The sequence below is a fragment of the Chrysochloris asiatica genome, unplaced genomic scaffold (genome assembly GCF_000296735.1).
Source record: "Chrysochloris asiatica unplaced genomic scaffold, ChrAsi1.0 scaffold00062, whole genome shotgun sequence".
In the NCBI taxonomy this organism is placed as follows: domain Eukaryota; kingdom Metazoa; phylum Chordata; class Mammalia; order Afrosoricida; family Chrysochloridae; genus Chrysochloris; species Chrysochloris asiatica.
This window is the reverse complement of record NW_006408580.1, coordinates 900617-917311: the sequence shown is the minus strand read 5'-3', so window position 1 is coordinate 917311 and position 16695 is coordinate 900617. Positions and strand designations below refer to the sequence as shown.

At 42.4% G+C, this 16695-nt stretch overlaps 1 protein-coding gene across 1 annotated transcript in view; it reads left to right on the top strand.

Annotated features, from left to right (window-relative positions):
* USP11 (ubiquitin specific peptidase 11) overlaps window positions 1-8971 on the top strand; it is a 9931-nt gene extending 960 nt beyond the window's left edge. Inside the window, exons 4-16 of the mRNA XM_006864224.1 lie at window positions 71-229; window positions 613-837; window positions 985-1068; window positions 1176-1270; window positions 5319-5525; window positions 6100-6179; window positions 6350-6562; window positions 6658-6728; window positions 6966-7078; window positions 8092-8241; window positions 8345-8460; window positions 8649-8737; window positions 8834-8971. Coding sequence (XP_006864286.1) covers window positions 71-229; window positions 613-837; window positions 985-1068; window positions 1176-1270; window positions 5319-5525; window positions 6100-6179; window positions 6350-6562; window positions 6658-6728; window positions 6966-7078; window positions 8092-8241; window positions 8345-8460; window positions 8649-8737; window positions 8834-8971 — 1740 coding nt within the window. The remainder of the gene's footprint in view (window positions 1-70; window positions 230-612; window positions 838-984; window positions 1069-1175; window positions 1271-5318; window positions 5526-6099; window positions 6180-6349; window positions 6563-6657; window positions 6729-6965; window positions 7079-8091; window positions 8242-8344; window positions 8461-8648; window positions 8738-8833) is intronic.
* The last annotated feature ends 7724 nt before the right edge of the window (window positions 8972-16695 follow it).

Below are 16695 nucleotides of genomic sequence, written 5' to 3'. Positions count from 1 at the left end.
AAAACACAAACACACACATTTTCTTGACTTTCTAACTCCCTCCCTTTGATGACCTTGCCCCTTCTCCCAGACCAAGGTCGGCCACTTTGCATCCCAGTTTTTGGGCTACCAGCAGCATGACTCACAGGAGCTGCTATCATTCCTCCTGGATGGGCTTCATGAGGACCTCAATCGGGTCAAGAAGAAGGAGTATGTGGAGCTGTGTGATGCTGCTGGGCGGCCTGATCAGGTAGAATCCCCATGGGTTCTTTCTAGAGCACTGTCTTGAGAGCCCCCATTAAAGCCTCTAGGACCTCTTCCTCAGGGATTCTCTGGCCTTCCTGGGATATCCAACACTTACATCATTTTCTGTTAAGTTCCTCCACTCTGAACTTGTCTTCAACTCCAGTCCCAACCTTAGTTCTAACCCCACTTCTGTTCCCTTACCCAATCCATAATTAAACCCAACCCACTCTCCTGCCAAAATAAATCCTATTCCTAACAGTGAATGGTGTTCAGACACTCGTAGGTATAACTCTGTTTTTTGACTTTAGTAGTAGTGGTCCTAACCCTAACCCCCTGCTCCATATGCATACACACCAAAGCCTCCCTTTACGATTACACTCTTGACAGGAGGTGGCTCAGGAGGCCTGGCAGAACCACAAACGGCGGAACGATTCTGTGATTGTGGACACGTTCCATGGCCTCTTCAAGTCCACACTGGTGTGCCCTGATTGTGGCAATGTGTCTGTGACCTTCGACCCCTTCTGCTACCTCAGTGTCCCGCTGCCTGTCAACCCACAAAGGGTCATGGAGGTCTTCTATGTCTCCATGGATCCTCGCCGCAAGCCAGAGCAGGTATGGGGAGGAATAGGCTCATAGGGACAGAACAAGGGCATGTAGTTAGAGTTTGCTTAGTTCCTCTGCCCTACCTCACGGTTTCCTTTATTAACCCACCCACCACATGCCCCTTGTAATCTTATGTGGATACTGTTTCTCCAACAGCACAGACTTGTTGTTCCTAAGAAGGGCAAAATCTCGGATCTGTGTGTGGCTCTGTCCAAACACACAGGTGTCCAGCCAGACAGGGTAAGGATCTACTGATGGAAGAAGGGTGAGAGTCAGGGTCAGGGAGGCAGAAGGGGATGGGGAGACCTTGCAGACTGACCAGTCTTCTTTCTACATCCCTTTCCCAGATGATGGTGGCTGATGTCTTTAGTCACCGCTTCTATAAGATCTACCAGCTGGAAGACCCTCTCAACAGTATTTTGGACCGCGATGATATCTTCATGTGAGTGAGGGGATCGAGGAATATGGTGGTTCCTCGGGAGCTTTCTCATCTTTTTATATGGTCTCCACCTTAATCAAATCTTATCTTACCCTCCTCTGCCTCTTCAGGCAGGAGGCTTGAGGCTCTCAGTGGGATGATGACAGGTGACACAGATTCTTACATAGGATGTACTCAAATGATTTCTTTTATTATGTGAGGGAGACTACTGTTTTCATTTTTTTCATTATATGTTGATCTCAATTCCTTACTCATGTTGTTGTTTAATGCCATTGAGTCGATTTTGATTCATAGCAACCTAGTATACTAGTATAGGGTTTCTGAGGAGCAGCTGGTGGGTTTGAACTGCCGACCTTGTGGTTCACAGTCGAGTGCTGATCCTATAGCTGTACACCTCAAAAAACAAAATGTTTTTTTTTTTTTCTCTAAATGTTACTTTATTTTGTTGTTGTTGTTACGTGAAGGGTGGTTGAGTGCCATAGCCTCAGATTCCTCCAGTCTCTTTTTGACCTGTAAACCCGGTCTTTTATTATTTTTTAAAACAATGTTTTTTAAAATAATGTTGAGTTTTGTTCCACATTTTCTCCGACTCTTATCTGGGCCCCTCTCATGGGATCCCTTTCAGGGCAGTTGGTAGTGATTGCAGATCAGTGTCTAGTTCCTCTGGTCTCAGAGTTGTGGAGACTGATGGGCACATGCTCCGTTACTCCATTGTATTAATTGATTCCAAGCCTCTTCAGTTCTCATCACTCTTCTTTCTTCTGCACATGGAGAGACCAGTAGCTGCACCTTAGACTGATGCTCATGAGCTTTCAAGATCCCAGACACTACTCACTGAAGTAGGATATAGAACATTGTCTTTGTGGACTATTGTTTAAACTGTAATTGTGAATCAAACGAAGGTTTCCAAAGCAGATCATCAGTTTTACATTCAAATCATACCTTGCTTCATTATAATGATTGTAGTCCCCTTCATGTACCATTAGTTAACAGTATTTACCTCTGCTCACTTTTGCATTCTACCTGGTGTCTCCCGCTACCTTCATGTTTCCGCTGCTCATCTCTCTTTTGTTGTACATTGCCTGCCCCATCACCCATGTTAACATATATCTACCCTCTAGCCAGTGAATTACTCTCCCCTTCCTCCCACCCCGGTAACCTTCAAAGAATGTTTCTTTAAGTATGGAAACTTTCCCTTAAATTTTTATAGTAATCTCATACAATATTTGTCCTTTTGTGATTGACTAATTTCACTCAGCATAATGTCCTCCAGGTTCATCTATGTTGTGAGGTGTTTTGCAGATTCATTATTATTCAGTTAATTCATAGTAGTATTCCATTGAATGTATATACCAAAATTTGTTTAACCATTGTTCTGTTGATGGTTATTTAGACTGGCTCTATCTTAATTTATTTATCCATCTTTTTAATGTGTTTTTTGTAGACAACGTATTCATTTTCATTTCTATTGTGTTAATGTATACTAAATCTTTCTGATTTTCCTTTTTAATTTTGATGTGAAGGTGTATTAATTTCTTTGAAGTTACCCTGTAGTTTATTAACTTCTTTTCCACTTTAAAACATCTGCTTTATCTTGAAATCTACTTCCTTGCCATTTGGAAGTTCTGTATCTACACAGTGTAGGTTTTTTTTTTTTTTAATGTTTTATTGTGAATGATATGGTAGTTTACATGAGAGAACTTTATTTTTACATTCATTCCATCGTATATCATCTCATTGCCATGGTTCCAATCCCCTCCATGCATCATGGACCAACCGAAGGGTATATCCTAGAAGCCCACCCCCTACACTCGAGATTCTGCCTTCCTCCATGCTCCCTAGCACTAGGTTCCCCCTTGAAAGCCAGTCAATTCTTGCCTTTGTAGTCCCCCCTCCCCATTTGAGTATCCAATGTCCAAGTTGCCCATCTCTGTCCACTCTACACAGTGTAGGTTTTTAAAAGGTGAAATAAACAATGGATATATGCTTGTTAGGCACTTAGAAGAGGGGAGTAAGCATGGCAAAAGTTACAGAGAGTTTGTTAAGCTACAAGTTTAAATGTTATCAGTAAGCTTATTTTCTGCATTCTCAGGTTGCTACATCTTGAGATTTATTCAACAAAGTAGTTTTTAAAAGTTTCTATTGTGAATTGAGAGATAGTATACATGGGAGAACATTGGTTTTACACTCATTGTTTCATTGCAATGATTGTAATCTCCTCCATGCATCATCATTCAACAGTATTCAACAAAGCATTTCTCAAGGATCAATTTTTCTGTTACAATTAGTTTTTTCCTTTATGCCAGTAGCTACCTTAGTTATAAATTTACAAAAGGCAATCAATGAAATGTCCTAGTGAGTCAAATAGACTTGATATGTACCTATTTTAGCCACAAAGTTAATTACAGTCTAACTTCATTTTGGAGTCTTAGTGTGTGGCACTGTAGGATAAACATTTGTACTGCTAACCTCAAGGTTGGTGGTTCAAAGCCACCAGCTGCTTCTTGGAATCCCTATACAGGGTCGCTGTGAGTCGGAATTGACTCTCGCACTTAACAGTAACAACAACAACTTCATTTAACATTATCAGTTCGTCTCTTATCCTCTTGCTGTCTCTGGGGCTAGCTGTGTAAACATTTTTAACAGACACCAAGCAGTTCTTTATCTGGATCTTCTTTGTTATTCAAGCTATAAAACCTTGACAAAAAGGCTGAATGGTTTCTTTAGAAAAGCTAAAATGAACATCTTAATTCAAAATGGAGTTTTTAATTTAGATTTCAAGTCACCCAATTCAGATATGACAATACCTTGATATTTGAAGATTTGTTATTAGTGCGTTCAAGTCTTTCCTACTCATAGCAACACTATGCACTACAGAACAAAACACTGGGCCATCTTCATAATTGTTGTTACACTTGAGCCCATTCATAAGGTTTGCAATGACTAAATATTCAGAAGTAGTTCGTCACTCCTTCTTCCTAGTCTGTCTTTGTCTGGAAGCTCATCTGAAACCTGTCCACCATGGGTGACCCTGCTGGTATTTAAAATACTCATTGCATAGCTTCCAGAATCAGAGCAGCACACAAGCCACCATAGTATGACAAACTGACGGACGAGTGGTGGCTTTCGATTGTGTGGATCATGACAAGCTATGGACAGCATTGCGAACTATGAGTATTCCGGAACACTTATTTTTCCTCATGCAACAACAACTTAAGAGTGGAATTGCCGGGTCATGTGGTAGTTCTGTTTTCAGTTTTTTGAGGAACGGTAACATTGTTGTTCGCCTTGGCTATACCATTTTGCATTCCCTCCAGCAGTGGATTAACATTACAGTTTCCCCACATCCTTGCCTACAGTTGTTATTTTTGTTGTTAAATTTTATCTTAGCCTGTTGTTGTTAAGTGCTGTCAAGTAGGTTCTGACTCATAGCAACCCTGTAAAGGGTTTCTGAGGAGCATCTGTTGAGTTTGGACTGCCGACCTTGTGGTTAACAGTCCAGTGCTTATCCTACAGCACCACACCAGGACTCCACGGGTGAATATAGTATGTTTTTAAATAGTAATTGTGAGTCTTACAACTTTGTTTACCCCTTTCAACATTGTTTTAGCTACTTAGGGCACTTTGCCACTCCATATAAAGTTGTTGTTAAGTGCCATTGAGTTGATTCCGACTCATAGCAACCCTGTATAGAGTTTCCAAGTTGCTACTGGTGGGTTTGAATCACCGACCTTGCGGTGAACAGTTCATTACTTATCATACAGAGCCACACCAGGACTCCATATAAAGTTGAGGATTGGTCAAATTATGTTTTTGGAAATTTTCAAAAAATTCAAATCTTAGGGTAAGGCAAAACTAAAATAGGATGTGCTTTGTAAGTAGATCAGTTCTTTGTAAACCAAGTTTATTATTATTATTTTTTAGTTGCTATGCAAAAAACCTTAAATCCCTTTTTCAATGAACATTTTTGTTAACTCTCTCAAGTACTCTGATAATGAGAAAGTATTTAAAAATAATATCACAGAAATAAAATGATGCCTACTCCCCGCAGATACGAGGTGTCAGCTAGGGCTGGAACCGGCGAGGGCTTAAGAGAGGACGTTGTGCTTCCTATCTACTTGCGGGAGCGCTCTCCAGCCCCAGACTTCAACAACTCTTACTATGGCCTGGTGCTTTTTGGACACCCGCTCCTGTTGTCGGTGCCTCGTGACCGGCTCACTTGGGATGCCTTGTATCACATCCTGCTGTACCGGCTCTCGTGAGTATGCCCTTCCTGAGGGATAGGGGGACATGGAGTTTGAACTATACAAAAGTCAGCTCACTTTTAACATGGCTGTGGAGGAACCTTATAGGTTTATTTCTTCCAAACCTCTGGGTTTGCCACTGCTTCTCTTAGGTGCTGAGGAAGCAGAGGTAAACAACAGACAAAATGCAGACAACTTCATCTTGTCCTTAATTGTCTCCTCTTTGGGGACACTTGGCTATTTGTGATTTTACTGATAGATTTTTATCGTAGTTGAAATCTAGATTCAAGTGATACATTTTCTGGCTTAATCTCTCCTCCCTCAATCTTTCCTCACAAGCCTACTTACTCAGGCTTTCCCTGATCAAAGTCTACAGCTGTTTGTGTCTCTTTACTAGTTGTTTATCATACTTAAATTCCCAACCTCTTCATGTATTTATATTCCGCCTCCTCTGGCCTTCTGGGTTCATAGTTAGTAACTATGTGTGTTTATCAGTAGTGTTCCACCATAATTAAGTAAAATTCCAGGTTCTGCTCATCACTGCTCTTGTGCTTCCTACCTTGAAAGTCTCCTCTCCTTTGTTGGCAGACGCTACGTGGCCAGGCCCAATTCAGATGATGAGGACGATGGGGAGGAGAAAGGTGAGGAAGAGGAAGGAGAGGATCCACAAGGCTGAGTGAGGGTCTCTACAGGCTTGAGTAAGGGTGAGGGGATGAGAAGATGGAGTTAGAGGATCTTGGTAGGTCTGACTGACTTAGGGCTCATCTTCAGATAATCCCACCTCTGACATCTTCTCTTGTCGTAGGAGACATGGAGAATAAGGGCAATGCCTCTAAGTCTGGGCAAACGGCTGGGGGCGGCCTTCAAGACCCTGGCCCAGAGCAAGCCGGGCCCAGCTCTGGAGCCATGGGCAGGAACCGGGCTCCTGCAGACAACTCCCCGGGCCCTTCTAACTGGCCCCAGAGGTCCCGGCGCAGGCAGCTGTTCACCCTGCAGACAGTGAATTCCAATGGGACCAGTGACCGCATGACCTTCAGTGAAGATGGCCATGGTGTCTCCTTCAGCTGTGAGATGTTGTTGGGGAGGTGGGTGGAGGGATTTCTTGGCAACAGGTCCTATTGACCACCTACTGTCCCTCACTCCTAGCCCAGCCGTACATTGCTATCGACTGGGAGCCAGAGATGAAGAAACGTTACTATGACGAGGTGGAGGCTGAGGTAAAAGAGGTTCCACGGGTGGGGGAGCACCTTTCAACCTGTTCCCTCCTCAGTTCTTCACATATCCTCCCCTCTAACTCCTTCAGCCAGGAGATCCAGGCCCAGGCTCAACTTGAACACCCACTAGACTCCCAGGGCCTCGAGTGCCTAGCTTCAAAATTGTGTTCTTAACCGGCTGGCATGTGCCTTCCACCTCTGCTCCATCTTTATACCCAGTTGTCATTCCCTCACCCCTAGGGCTACGTAAAGCATGAATGTGTTAGTTATGTGCTGAAGAAAGCTCCCGTGCGCCTGCAGGAGTGCATTGAGCTCTTTACCACGGTGGAGACTCTGGAGAAGGAGAACCCCTGGTAAGGGGCCAGAATGGTAACCGTTGGGGGTTGGGTGGCTGTGAATATATGATGAGATCCCTGTCACCACTTTCAACACATCTCCTTCTCTCCTTGCTCAATCTTCTCCTGCAACAGGAGCCACCAGCAGCTTAGGCATATTTGTCCACAAGACTTGTGGCTTTGTAAAGACTTAGAGTCTTGGAAATCCTATGAGTAGCAGACTCTGAGTCTCTATGAGTTGTAATCGGCAGTGAGTTTTGGGTTTCTTCTGCCAAGAATTCTCTTTCTTCCAGTTAACCACAGAATTCTACTGTCTTTGCTCAGGGCTCTGATCAAATGCCACTTTATCAGAGTGACCTTCTCTTACTGCTGTCCTGTCAAATGACATGCCCTCCACCCACCCATCATCTTTCTCTCCTTCTTCATGTTCTTTTCTTTCTAGCTTAATAATAACCACTGAGTAATACCACTCAGTAGCATGGCACATATCCCCTTTTGCAATGTTGCTTGCTCTCTTCATTAGTGAATAAACTCCTTGAGGGTGAAGACTTTTTAAAGCTCACTATGTGTTTAGTCTCACTGTTTATAATAATATTGGGTGTGTAGTAGACACTCAATAGATATTTGCAGAGTAAACAAATAAAGCATAAAGAGAGAACCAGAAAGATTAAAGCCAGACTCAAAAGTAAGACCAGCATTTCCATGAATCAGAAATGAAACAGAATGATAAAATAGTGCCAAAGGATTAAATAGTAGGCAGTCTATAAGTGGTGAATGAATGAATGAAAATGAAATGTGAAGAGAAAACTAGATGGATAGAGACAAGCTCTTAAATAAAACTAGCCTCCCCATGGGTCAGAAATCAAACGAAAATACAAAATAGCACAAAAGAATGTTAACATGTGCAGAAACCAAACCAGGGTAACAGACAGACAAAAAGATCAGCCTCTCTGTGGACCAGAATTGTAACATGAAGGTCAAAGGTAGGTGTTCAGAAAAGATCTGTTTACTGACTCAGGCTCTGTCTGTAGGTACTGCCCCAACTGTAAGCAGCACCGACTGGCCACTAAGAAGCTAGACCTGTGGATGCTACCTGAGATCCTGATTATCCACTTGAAGCGCTTTTCCTACACCAAGTTCTCCCGAGAGAAGATTGACATCCTTGTGGAGTTCCCTATCCGGTCGGTGGTAGCCTGTGGGGAGGGGATGGAGTGGGAGTACGGATGACTTTGGAGGACATGGGTGGTCGGAGGACACCAGTATTAACCCTCTCTCCACCTGCAGAGACTTGGACCTCTCCAAATTTGTCATCAAACCACACAGCGATTCTGACCCAGAGCTGTACAAATACGATCTCATCGCGGTTTCAAACCATTACGGAGGCCTGCGTGATGGACACTGTATGTGCCAGGCTGTGGGCAGGGGACTTCCTGGGGGTCTGACAGGGGTTGTGGGGACATCCCTAGTGGGTATGTGAGCCTGTGCTGAGGTGCTCCAGGGTGGAAGGAGTAGGAGTGACTGGGGTGCCTCTTGGGGGGTGGGCATGAAGGTTAAGTGTGGTCAGCTCTCCCCTCCCTCTCTCTTACAGACACCACATTTGCCTGCAACAAGGACAGCGGCCAGTGGCACTACTTTGATGACAGCAGTGTCTCCCAGGTGACCGAGGACGAGATTGAGGTGTGTTTTCCAACCTCCTTTCTTCTACTCTTGCCTTCTGTTGACTCCACACCCCCCGCCTCCCAGCCCACACTGACTCCTGTTTTCTCCTTGCAGTCCAAAGCAGCCTATGTTCTCTTCTACCAGCGCCAGGATGTGGCGCGACGTCTGCGACCCCAGCCTGACTTATCTGGTCCCCCAGGCCCCTCTGCCTGTGGTTCCCCTCCCAGCTCTGACAGCATGGATGTAAACTGAGGGGCCCTATGTTCTGTCCCACAGAAGGAAACCATCGGTGTCATTCCCTTCCCTGTGTGTGCTCCCTGTTCTCCTGTTCTCTTATCCATGTTAGGTGCCCTTGCCAGGTAGTCCAGGCTCACTTGGGGGCCACTGTTGTCATGTGCCGCTGTATTGCTCTCCTGAGGGGACAAAGAGGCCCTGTCTCTTCCCTAGGCAGTGTTCCATGCTTGTGTTTCCCCCTTAGAGCAGCAGCTCTCCTCTTTTAATTTATGGTTACATCCCTTTCCCTCTTTCCTTAACCTGGGGTGTTCTCACGAGGAGGGGGTTGTGTCTGAGCACAGTGTATTTTCTTATTGATACCCTTGTATCTTTTGCTGTATATATATAAAGCTCCAGCTTGTTCCTCACTCGGCAGTGTGATCTGTTGTTTGAATGTTTGTCATTTATTAAGTCCTTGTTGTGTGGCGCTGTAGGATAAGCACTGGACGGCTTACCGCAAGGTCGGCAGTTCAGACCCACCAGCTGCTTCTCGGAAACCCTGTACAGGTCACAAGTTGGAACCGACTTGATGGCACTTAACAATAGCAACAAGCACCAACTCTGCCTAACTGTGTACTGTGTGCTTACTGATACCCCTGTGGTTATCGAGTGCCAGCTGTGTGGTGGGCGTTACTCTGTGTGCTCATTGAGTACTAATGTGCCAGGTGTTTTTCTAAGTGCTTTGAAAACACCATTTGTGTGCCAGACTGTTCTAAGCACCAACTGTAGATCCAGTGTTGTTTTTTTTTCCAGATCATTTTACAAATCCTCACAGTTCCTGAGTTGTCATTTTCAGTTTCAGATGGGGGAAAACAGGTACAAAGATCATATAATTGCTCAAGTTCTTTCAGGAAGTCAGAATATCTCATCAGTTAACACTGGCGTTGGTCCCTGGAGGCAAGAGTTGGGGGAGGGGTTGGTGTCCAACCTATCTGGACGTTATTCCAAATCTTTTGTGTATATGACCTGCCCTACAGCTGATGTGGAGAGGGTACACCTGGACCAGACTGGCCAAGCCGACAGGGCAAATATGCTGTATTTGTTGGCCCCCACCCTCATCATCCCAGCTCCTTCAAAAGACAGGTCCCTCCAGCCTCACCCCAGAGGTGAGTGAGACGGAGTACCTACCATAGAATAGGTACTTAATAGTTGAAAAGCATGGTATGAGCCAAAGATGCCATTTAAGCACTAAATATCTCCCACCTGACTCCTCCCATAGGCGCCAATCATCGTTTCTGAGAAATAGGGTTCCCAACAACTGTGAGCTGGGGTGGGGGGGAGTAAAAAAAATATTTGTTGCCTGGACATTAATAAGCCACTCAACATGACACTTTGAAGAGGGGAACCCTGCTCAGTGGCAAGTGAGAGACCAGTCTCCTAGGAAGGGTCTCAGTGTACCTACCCCACTGTCTGCTGTGGATCTAGCAAGCCCCACTCTGCCACTCAGCCCTAGGATTAACCACCCATAAACCTCCCAGTCATCACACTGTTGGCACAGGAAAGAATCATAGTTGGTAGTGAGCCCAACTCAAACTGATAAAACTAGGCATTACCAGAAATAATCTTTTCAGATATGGCTGCATCCTGAAGCACAAAAGCTGTAATTTAATCCTCATGAAGAGTGTATGGTTTAAACACTATTATCCCCATTTCGTAGGGAAAGGAAAAGGCATTACGAGCTGATCAAAATGGGCTTTAGGTTCAGGAATGTCTTGTTACATAGGGCTAAAAACCCTCAGAAACCAAAGACTCAAGAAATTAGTCTATAGGAACCACGGCCTCATTTACCCTGAGACTAGATGGTGCCCAGCTACCTCTGCCGTCTGTTCTGATCAGAGCTACAGTGACGCATTTTGATAGAATGGGAGAAAAATGTGGAGCCAAGCATCAAATTCCTAAAAACAAAACAAAAAATTCACTGAAATACTCTTTGAGTCTCGAACCCAAACCAGTGCCAGAGGTCACATTTTAGCTAAAAGATTGATTCACACAAAAAGAATATCACCCATGAATACTATGCTCCTCTAAAAACCATCTATGAGGCCAAATGGTCACCAATTACTTTAAAACAAAGATAAGAAGGGAAGGAGGTAGGGAAATTAGATTAATGGGACTAGAACAACCAGAATGGAAATATTGAGAATGTTTCCTGCATTGTACAGACTATAATCAATGCCACTGAGCAAATTTGTATAGAAATTGCTAGAGTGTGCATCTAAACTGCTGTGTAAACCTTCACTAAAAACACAGTAAAATATTAAAAAAAAAAAACCCCACCTGATTTAAACAAAGATAACTAACATCTTCAAACAAGACAACATGTGTAAGAATCAAGACATACAGCAGATAACAGCTGCACAGACATTCCTCATATTAGAATTTGCCAGACATGTTAATGTAAAACAGTTATGCTTACTATGCTCATGAAGATAAGAATTGTTAGCAGTGTGATAAAGAAACTTTAAAAACTAAAAACGAGCTGAAAAGGAACCAAGTAGAACCTGCAATGATAAAATTAAGACTCCAGTGGCTGTGTTAAACAGATTAGCAACGGAAGAGGGAGTTCATGAACTGGAACATAGGTGTAATAAATTACGCACTTCGCAAAAGATTTTAAGTTTAGATTAATATCTTGGAAAATTAATGATAACCACTTAAAGTAGGGAGCACAGTGGCTTCCTCTAGGACTGGGAATCACAAGGCCAGCGGTTCACTATTGTCTTCTGGCTCACAGCCCTGCTCAGGCAATTGTTAAAAAACTCTTGGTCTGTAAATGCTCAAAGGTCACATTATGCAAGCCAGCCTACTGCTCTTAGGCATTTTACACAGTCCACGGACCTTGAAGACTGCAGTTACTTTGTCTCTCCATGCCACCCTGCCTTTCTGGATAAGAATCTCGTGCTCCACTCCTGCTTTTCATTCTTTCTTTTAAAAAGATTTTTTTTATTGTGAATTGAGTGAAAATTTACAGGGAAGATCATCAGTTTTACATTCAACAAATCATATAGTTTGTTTCATTACAATGATTATAATACCCACCATGTACCATCAGTTAACAGTATTTCTTGCTCCCTTTTTTTTCTTAAACGCTCAGCCCTTTTTTTTTTTAAACGGTCAGGCATATATAATAATTTAAACCTCCAAAGGGCACATTCTGCAAATCTGCATCCTGGCTGCAATGTTTTAGTCCCTCTCTTCCCATGAATCTAGAGTCCTCAGCTGCTTCCCCTCTCCATGTCCCCATCTCTGCCTCCATCTCTGGTGTCACTGCTTCTCTGGATAAGGTCCCTTGATGGTCCTAGGGTCCTTTGTTTCTGGACTGTAAGATTAACTACTCCCCTGTTTTTGTTACAAAACTTCTACCTTTATAATTGTGACAGTCGCAATTAGTTCTGATAACAATTACTCACTATTGAATCATAAGAATCTTATCCCCCATCTCCTTTATTTTTGATTTTTTTATTTAAGGTTTTTATTGTGGATTGAGTGAAAGTTTAGAGTGCATATCATCAGTTTTACATTCAACAAATCATACACCTTGTTTCATTACAATGATTATAATCCCCTTCATGTACCATCAGTTAACAGTATTTCTCTCTATTCACTTTAGTTTTTTTAAAAACAAAACAAAAAAAAAATCACTCAGGCATATATAATAATTTCTATCTCCAAAGGGCACATTCTGCAAGTCTGCCTCCTGGCCACCAGCTCTTAGTTCCTCTCTTCCCATGAATCTAGAATCCTCAGCGGCTCCCCCTCTCCATGCCCTCATCTCTGCCTCCATCTCTGGCACCGGGGTGGTCTGTTTCTGCTTCTGAGATGGCTCCTTTTAAACCTAATCGATGGCCAAACTAACCAATGCCAGCCTTAGAGTCCAGTACACGTTATTTGCAATGGTCCCACCCAATCACTTGATGAGAATTAAGAAAACTGGATAGAAAAGCCATGTCAAGTAAATCAGTGTGCCACAGCCTCCATAAAGATTCCAAGCATTGAAATCCCATGGAGCAGTCCCACTCTGTGCTATAGGGTCATTTGCTATGTGTTGGAATCTACTCGATGGCAGTGGGTTTGGTGTGGTGCCCTGGTATTATTATAAAAGTAGACTTGTAGGCAAAAAGTATTTCAAAGGATGGAGGATCACATCATACTATTCATTGTTGTTAAGTGCTGTTGAGTTGTTTCTGACTCATAGGGACCCTGTATAGTGTTTTCAAGGAGTGGCTGGTGGTTTTAAACCGCCGATCTCGAGGTAAGCAGTCCAGTGTTTATCCTAAATGCCATACCAGGATTCCATTCACTAGGAAGATCTAAATAGGTATGGTTTCAAATATATAAAGTAAAAATGGACAAATCCAATGAGAAATGGACAAATACACAATCATTATGGGAGATTTTAGCACATCTCTGTAATTAACACAAAAACGTACACAAAAAATTACATAAAAAGGTGGCATGATGATAGACTAGGCAGAAAGACTTACGGACCCTCTGCAACAAAGGTGCAGAAAAACAAAACAGATGCAGAGGACAGTCCTGGAACCCTGAGCTTCAGATGAAGGGACCAAGAAGTAGACTGAATGCTTACTAGGAAAGAAAGCTGAACAGACATAGCAAAAAAAGAGATTTGTGACCTTTGCTGGCCAAATAGATCCGGCACAGTTATCTTAAGCTTTTGTTAGCAGCTTCAGAAACAAGACAGCATATTGGCATTGCAGAGACAGACATACCAGTGAATCATGGACATAAAGCTATTGCCTGCTTTTTTTTTTTTTTTCCCTTTACTATTTTCTTTTTGTTGTTTACTTGTTTGTTTTCCTTCTCTCTTGTGTGTGTGGTTTATCTTCTTGCATCACCTGACAAGGGGCAGCAACTGTGACCATACAGCCCAGCCACAACCATACCCTCCACAGCCCCAGCCAATTGGCAAGAACCAAAACCAGTGGCTAAACATTTGAGAAATGACAACAACCAACATCAGCCAGACCCATCCTAAACTGAGCCGCACAAATGGTGAACAGAGAATGGTGCACATGCTTCCATTCCTTGAGCACATCCAACAGGATGTGAGTGCCTAAGAATATACCAACATGCAATCATCAACTGAATCCAAATATCACAACACCACAATGTCGCAGAAGAAACAGACCATTTCTGTTCACAAGAAGAAAAAAGATAGCGTGGGTCAAGTGGGTGAAAAAAAAGCAGAGCTAGAAAACATTTTGGAGGGAAAAAGGGTATTGGAACTACCTGAAAGAAAATTCAAAAGAATGTTACTTAGGTACTTCCAAATGATTGACAGAAAGGTTGAGGAAAAGAAGGAAGAATTCAGGAAAACACTAGAGGAAAAAGCAAACAAAATAGATAAAGGACTAGAGACAATATTTGTTGTCAGGTGCCATCGAATTAGAACCGACTCATAGCGACCCCATGCACAGCAGAACAAAACAATGTCCGATCCTGGGCCAACCTCACTACCGCTGCCACACTTGAGTCCATCAATGATGCCACCTGGCCAATCCATTTCGTTAGGGGTCTTCCTCTTTTTCTCTGACCCTCCACCTTACCCAGCATGACATCCTTCTCCAGCGACTATTTCCTCCCAACAATATGTCCAAAGTATGAGAGACGAAGCTTAGCCATCTTGGCCTCCAAGGAGCACTCTGGCTGCACTTCTTCCAAAACAGATCTATTGGCTCTTTTGGCAGTCCGTGGCACTTTCAGTATTCTCCTCCAACACCACAACTCAAAGGCATCAATTCTACCATCTTCCTTATTCACTGTCCAGCTTTCGCATCCATATGAGGCTATTGAAAACACCATGGCCTGGGTCAGGCGCACCTTAGTCCTCAAGCTGACATCTCTGCTCTTCAATACTTTAAAAAGTTCCTGTGCAGCAGATTTGCCCAGTGCAATACGTTGTCTGATCTCTTGACTGCTGCTTCCGCGAGTGTTGATAGTTGATCCAAGAAGAATGAAGTCCTTGGCAACTTCAATCTTTTCTCCATTGATAAGAATGTTGTAATATAGAACATGCAAATAGAAATTTAGACGATTAATACTAAGATCTCAGAAATCAACAATACCTTCAAAGGACAAAGAAATAGATTCAAAGCAATGGAAGCCTGAAATAGAGAGCTTAAAGATAAAATCTCTTGACCAGTAAGCTAGAATAACAATCAGGAAAAAAGAATGAAAAAATCCAAAGAAAGTCTAAGATTCCTGTGGGACACCATGAAGAGGACTAACTTACAGGAATAACTTATTTGGAATTCTAGAACAGTAAGAGAAAAAAACAAAACAAAAAACACAGAAAAGATAGTCAAAGAGCTTTTGGAAGAAAACTTCCCTAACATAATAAAAGATGAGAAATTAGAAGCTGAATTAACTTGAAGAAGCTGAACTACAAGCAATCAAGTCCCTTCAGGACAAACCCCCTCCAAGAATTAATCTCAAAGGTTAGCAGTTCAAATAGGAAAAATGAGGCTGTTTACTCTGGTAAAGATTTATAGACTCAGAAACCTTATATAGGGTTAGATGAGTCAGAACTGATTTAACAGCACACAGCCACCAATTTTACTCAGCACAATGTCCTCCAGTTTCATCCATGTTGTGAGGTATTTTGCAGATTCATCATTATTCTTCAGTGTTGCATAGTGTGTATGTATGTACCAAAGTTTAGCTATTCTGTTGATAGCCATTTAGGCTGTTCTTATCTTTTTGATATGTCTCTTGTAGATAGCATATTGAAGGATCCTGTTTTCTTATCCATTCTGCTACTTTCTGTCCCTTGACTTGTGCATTTAATCCATTCCCATTCAATATAATTATTGATACGTATGAAATAATTGCTGTCATTATTCTGTATGCTTTTTTTGTGGTGCTGCAGGTTTTTTGTTCTACATAAATTTCTGAGCTGAGATCATTTTGTTTGTGGGTTTTCTTTTCATTTTCATTTATGTTGCATTACTGATTACTAAATCTTTGTGGGTTTCATTTTTCTTGATTTGATTCATGAGGTGTATTAATTTTCCTTGAGATTACCCTGTAGTTTAATAATTTATTCCTCAGTTTAAAACAGTCTGTTTTTATCTCGAAATCTACTTGACTTCCTTGCCATTTGATATTTCTGTAACTATACTTTTCCCTCTTTGTGCCTTGTAGTTGTCTTCATCATATATTGATATCTTTTCACTTTGGATACTTCTATATCTGTTTGGGGATACAATCAAGATGGTGAGTAAAGTTTTGCTAAAGGTAATACAGAAACGGCTATAATCATACATTGACAGAGAACTCCCGGAGGTTCAAGCTGGATTCAGAAGAGTCAGTGGAACGAGAGATATCATTGCTGATGTCCAATGGCTCTTGGCTGAAAGCAGAGAATATCAGAAAGTTGCTTACCTGTGCTTCATTGACTATGCAAAGGCTTTCGATTGTGTGGATCATGACAAGCTATGGACAACATTGCGAAGTGTTCCAGAACACTTCATTGTACTCATGAGGAATCTGTACCTGGACCAAGAAGCAGTTGTTTGAACACTGAATGTTTTAAAATTAAGAAAGGTGTGCGACAAGGTTGTATTCTTTCACCATACTTATTCAACCTATATGCTGAGCAAATAATCCGAGAAGCTGGGTTCTATGAAGAAAAATGTGGCATCAGAAAAATATTGCAACCTGCGATATGCAAATGATACAAC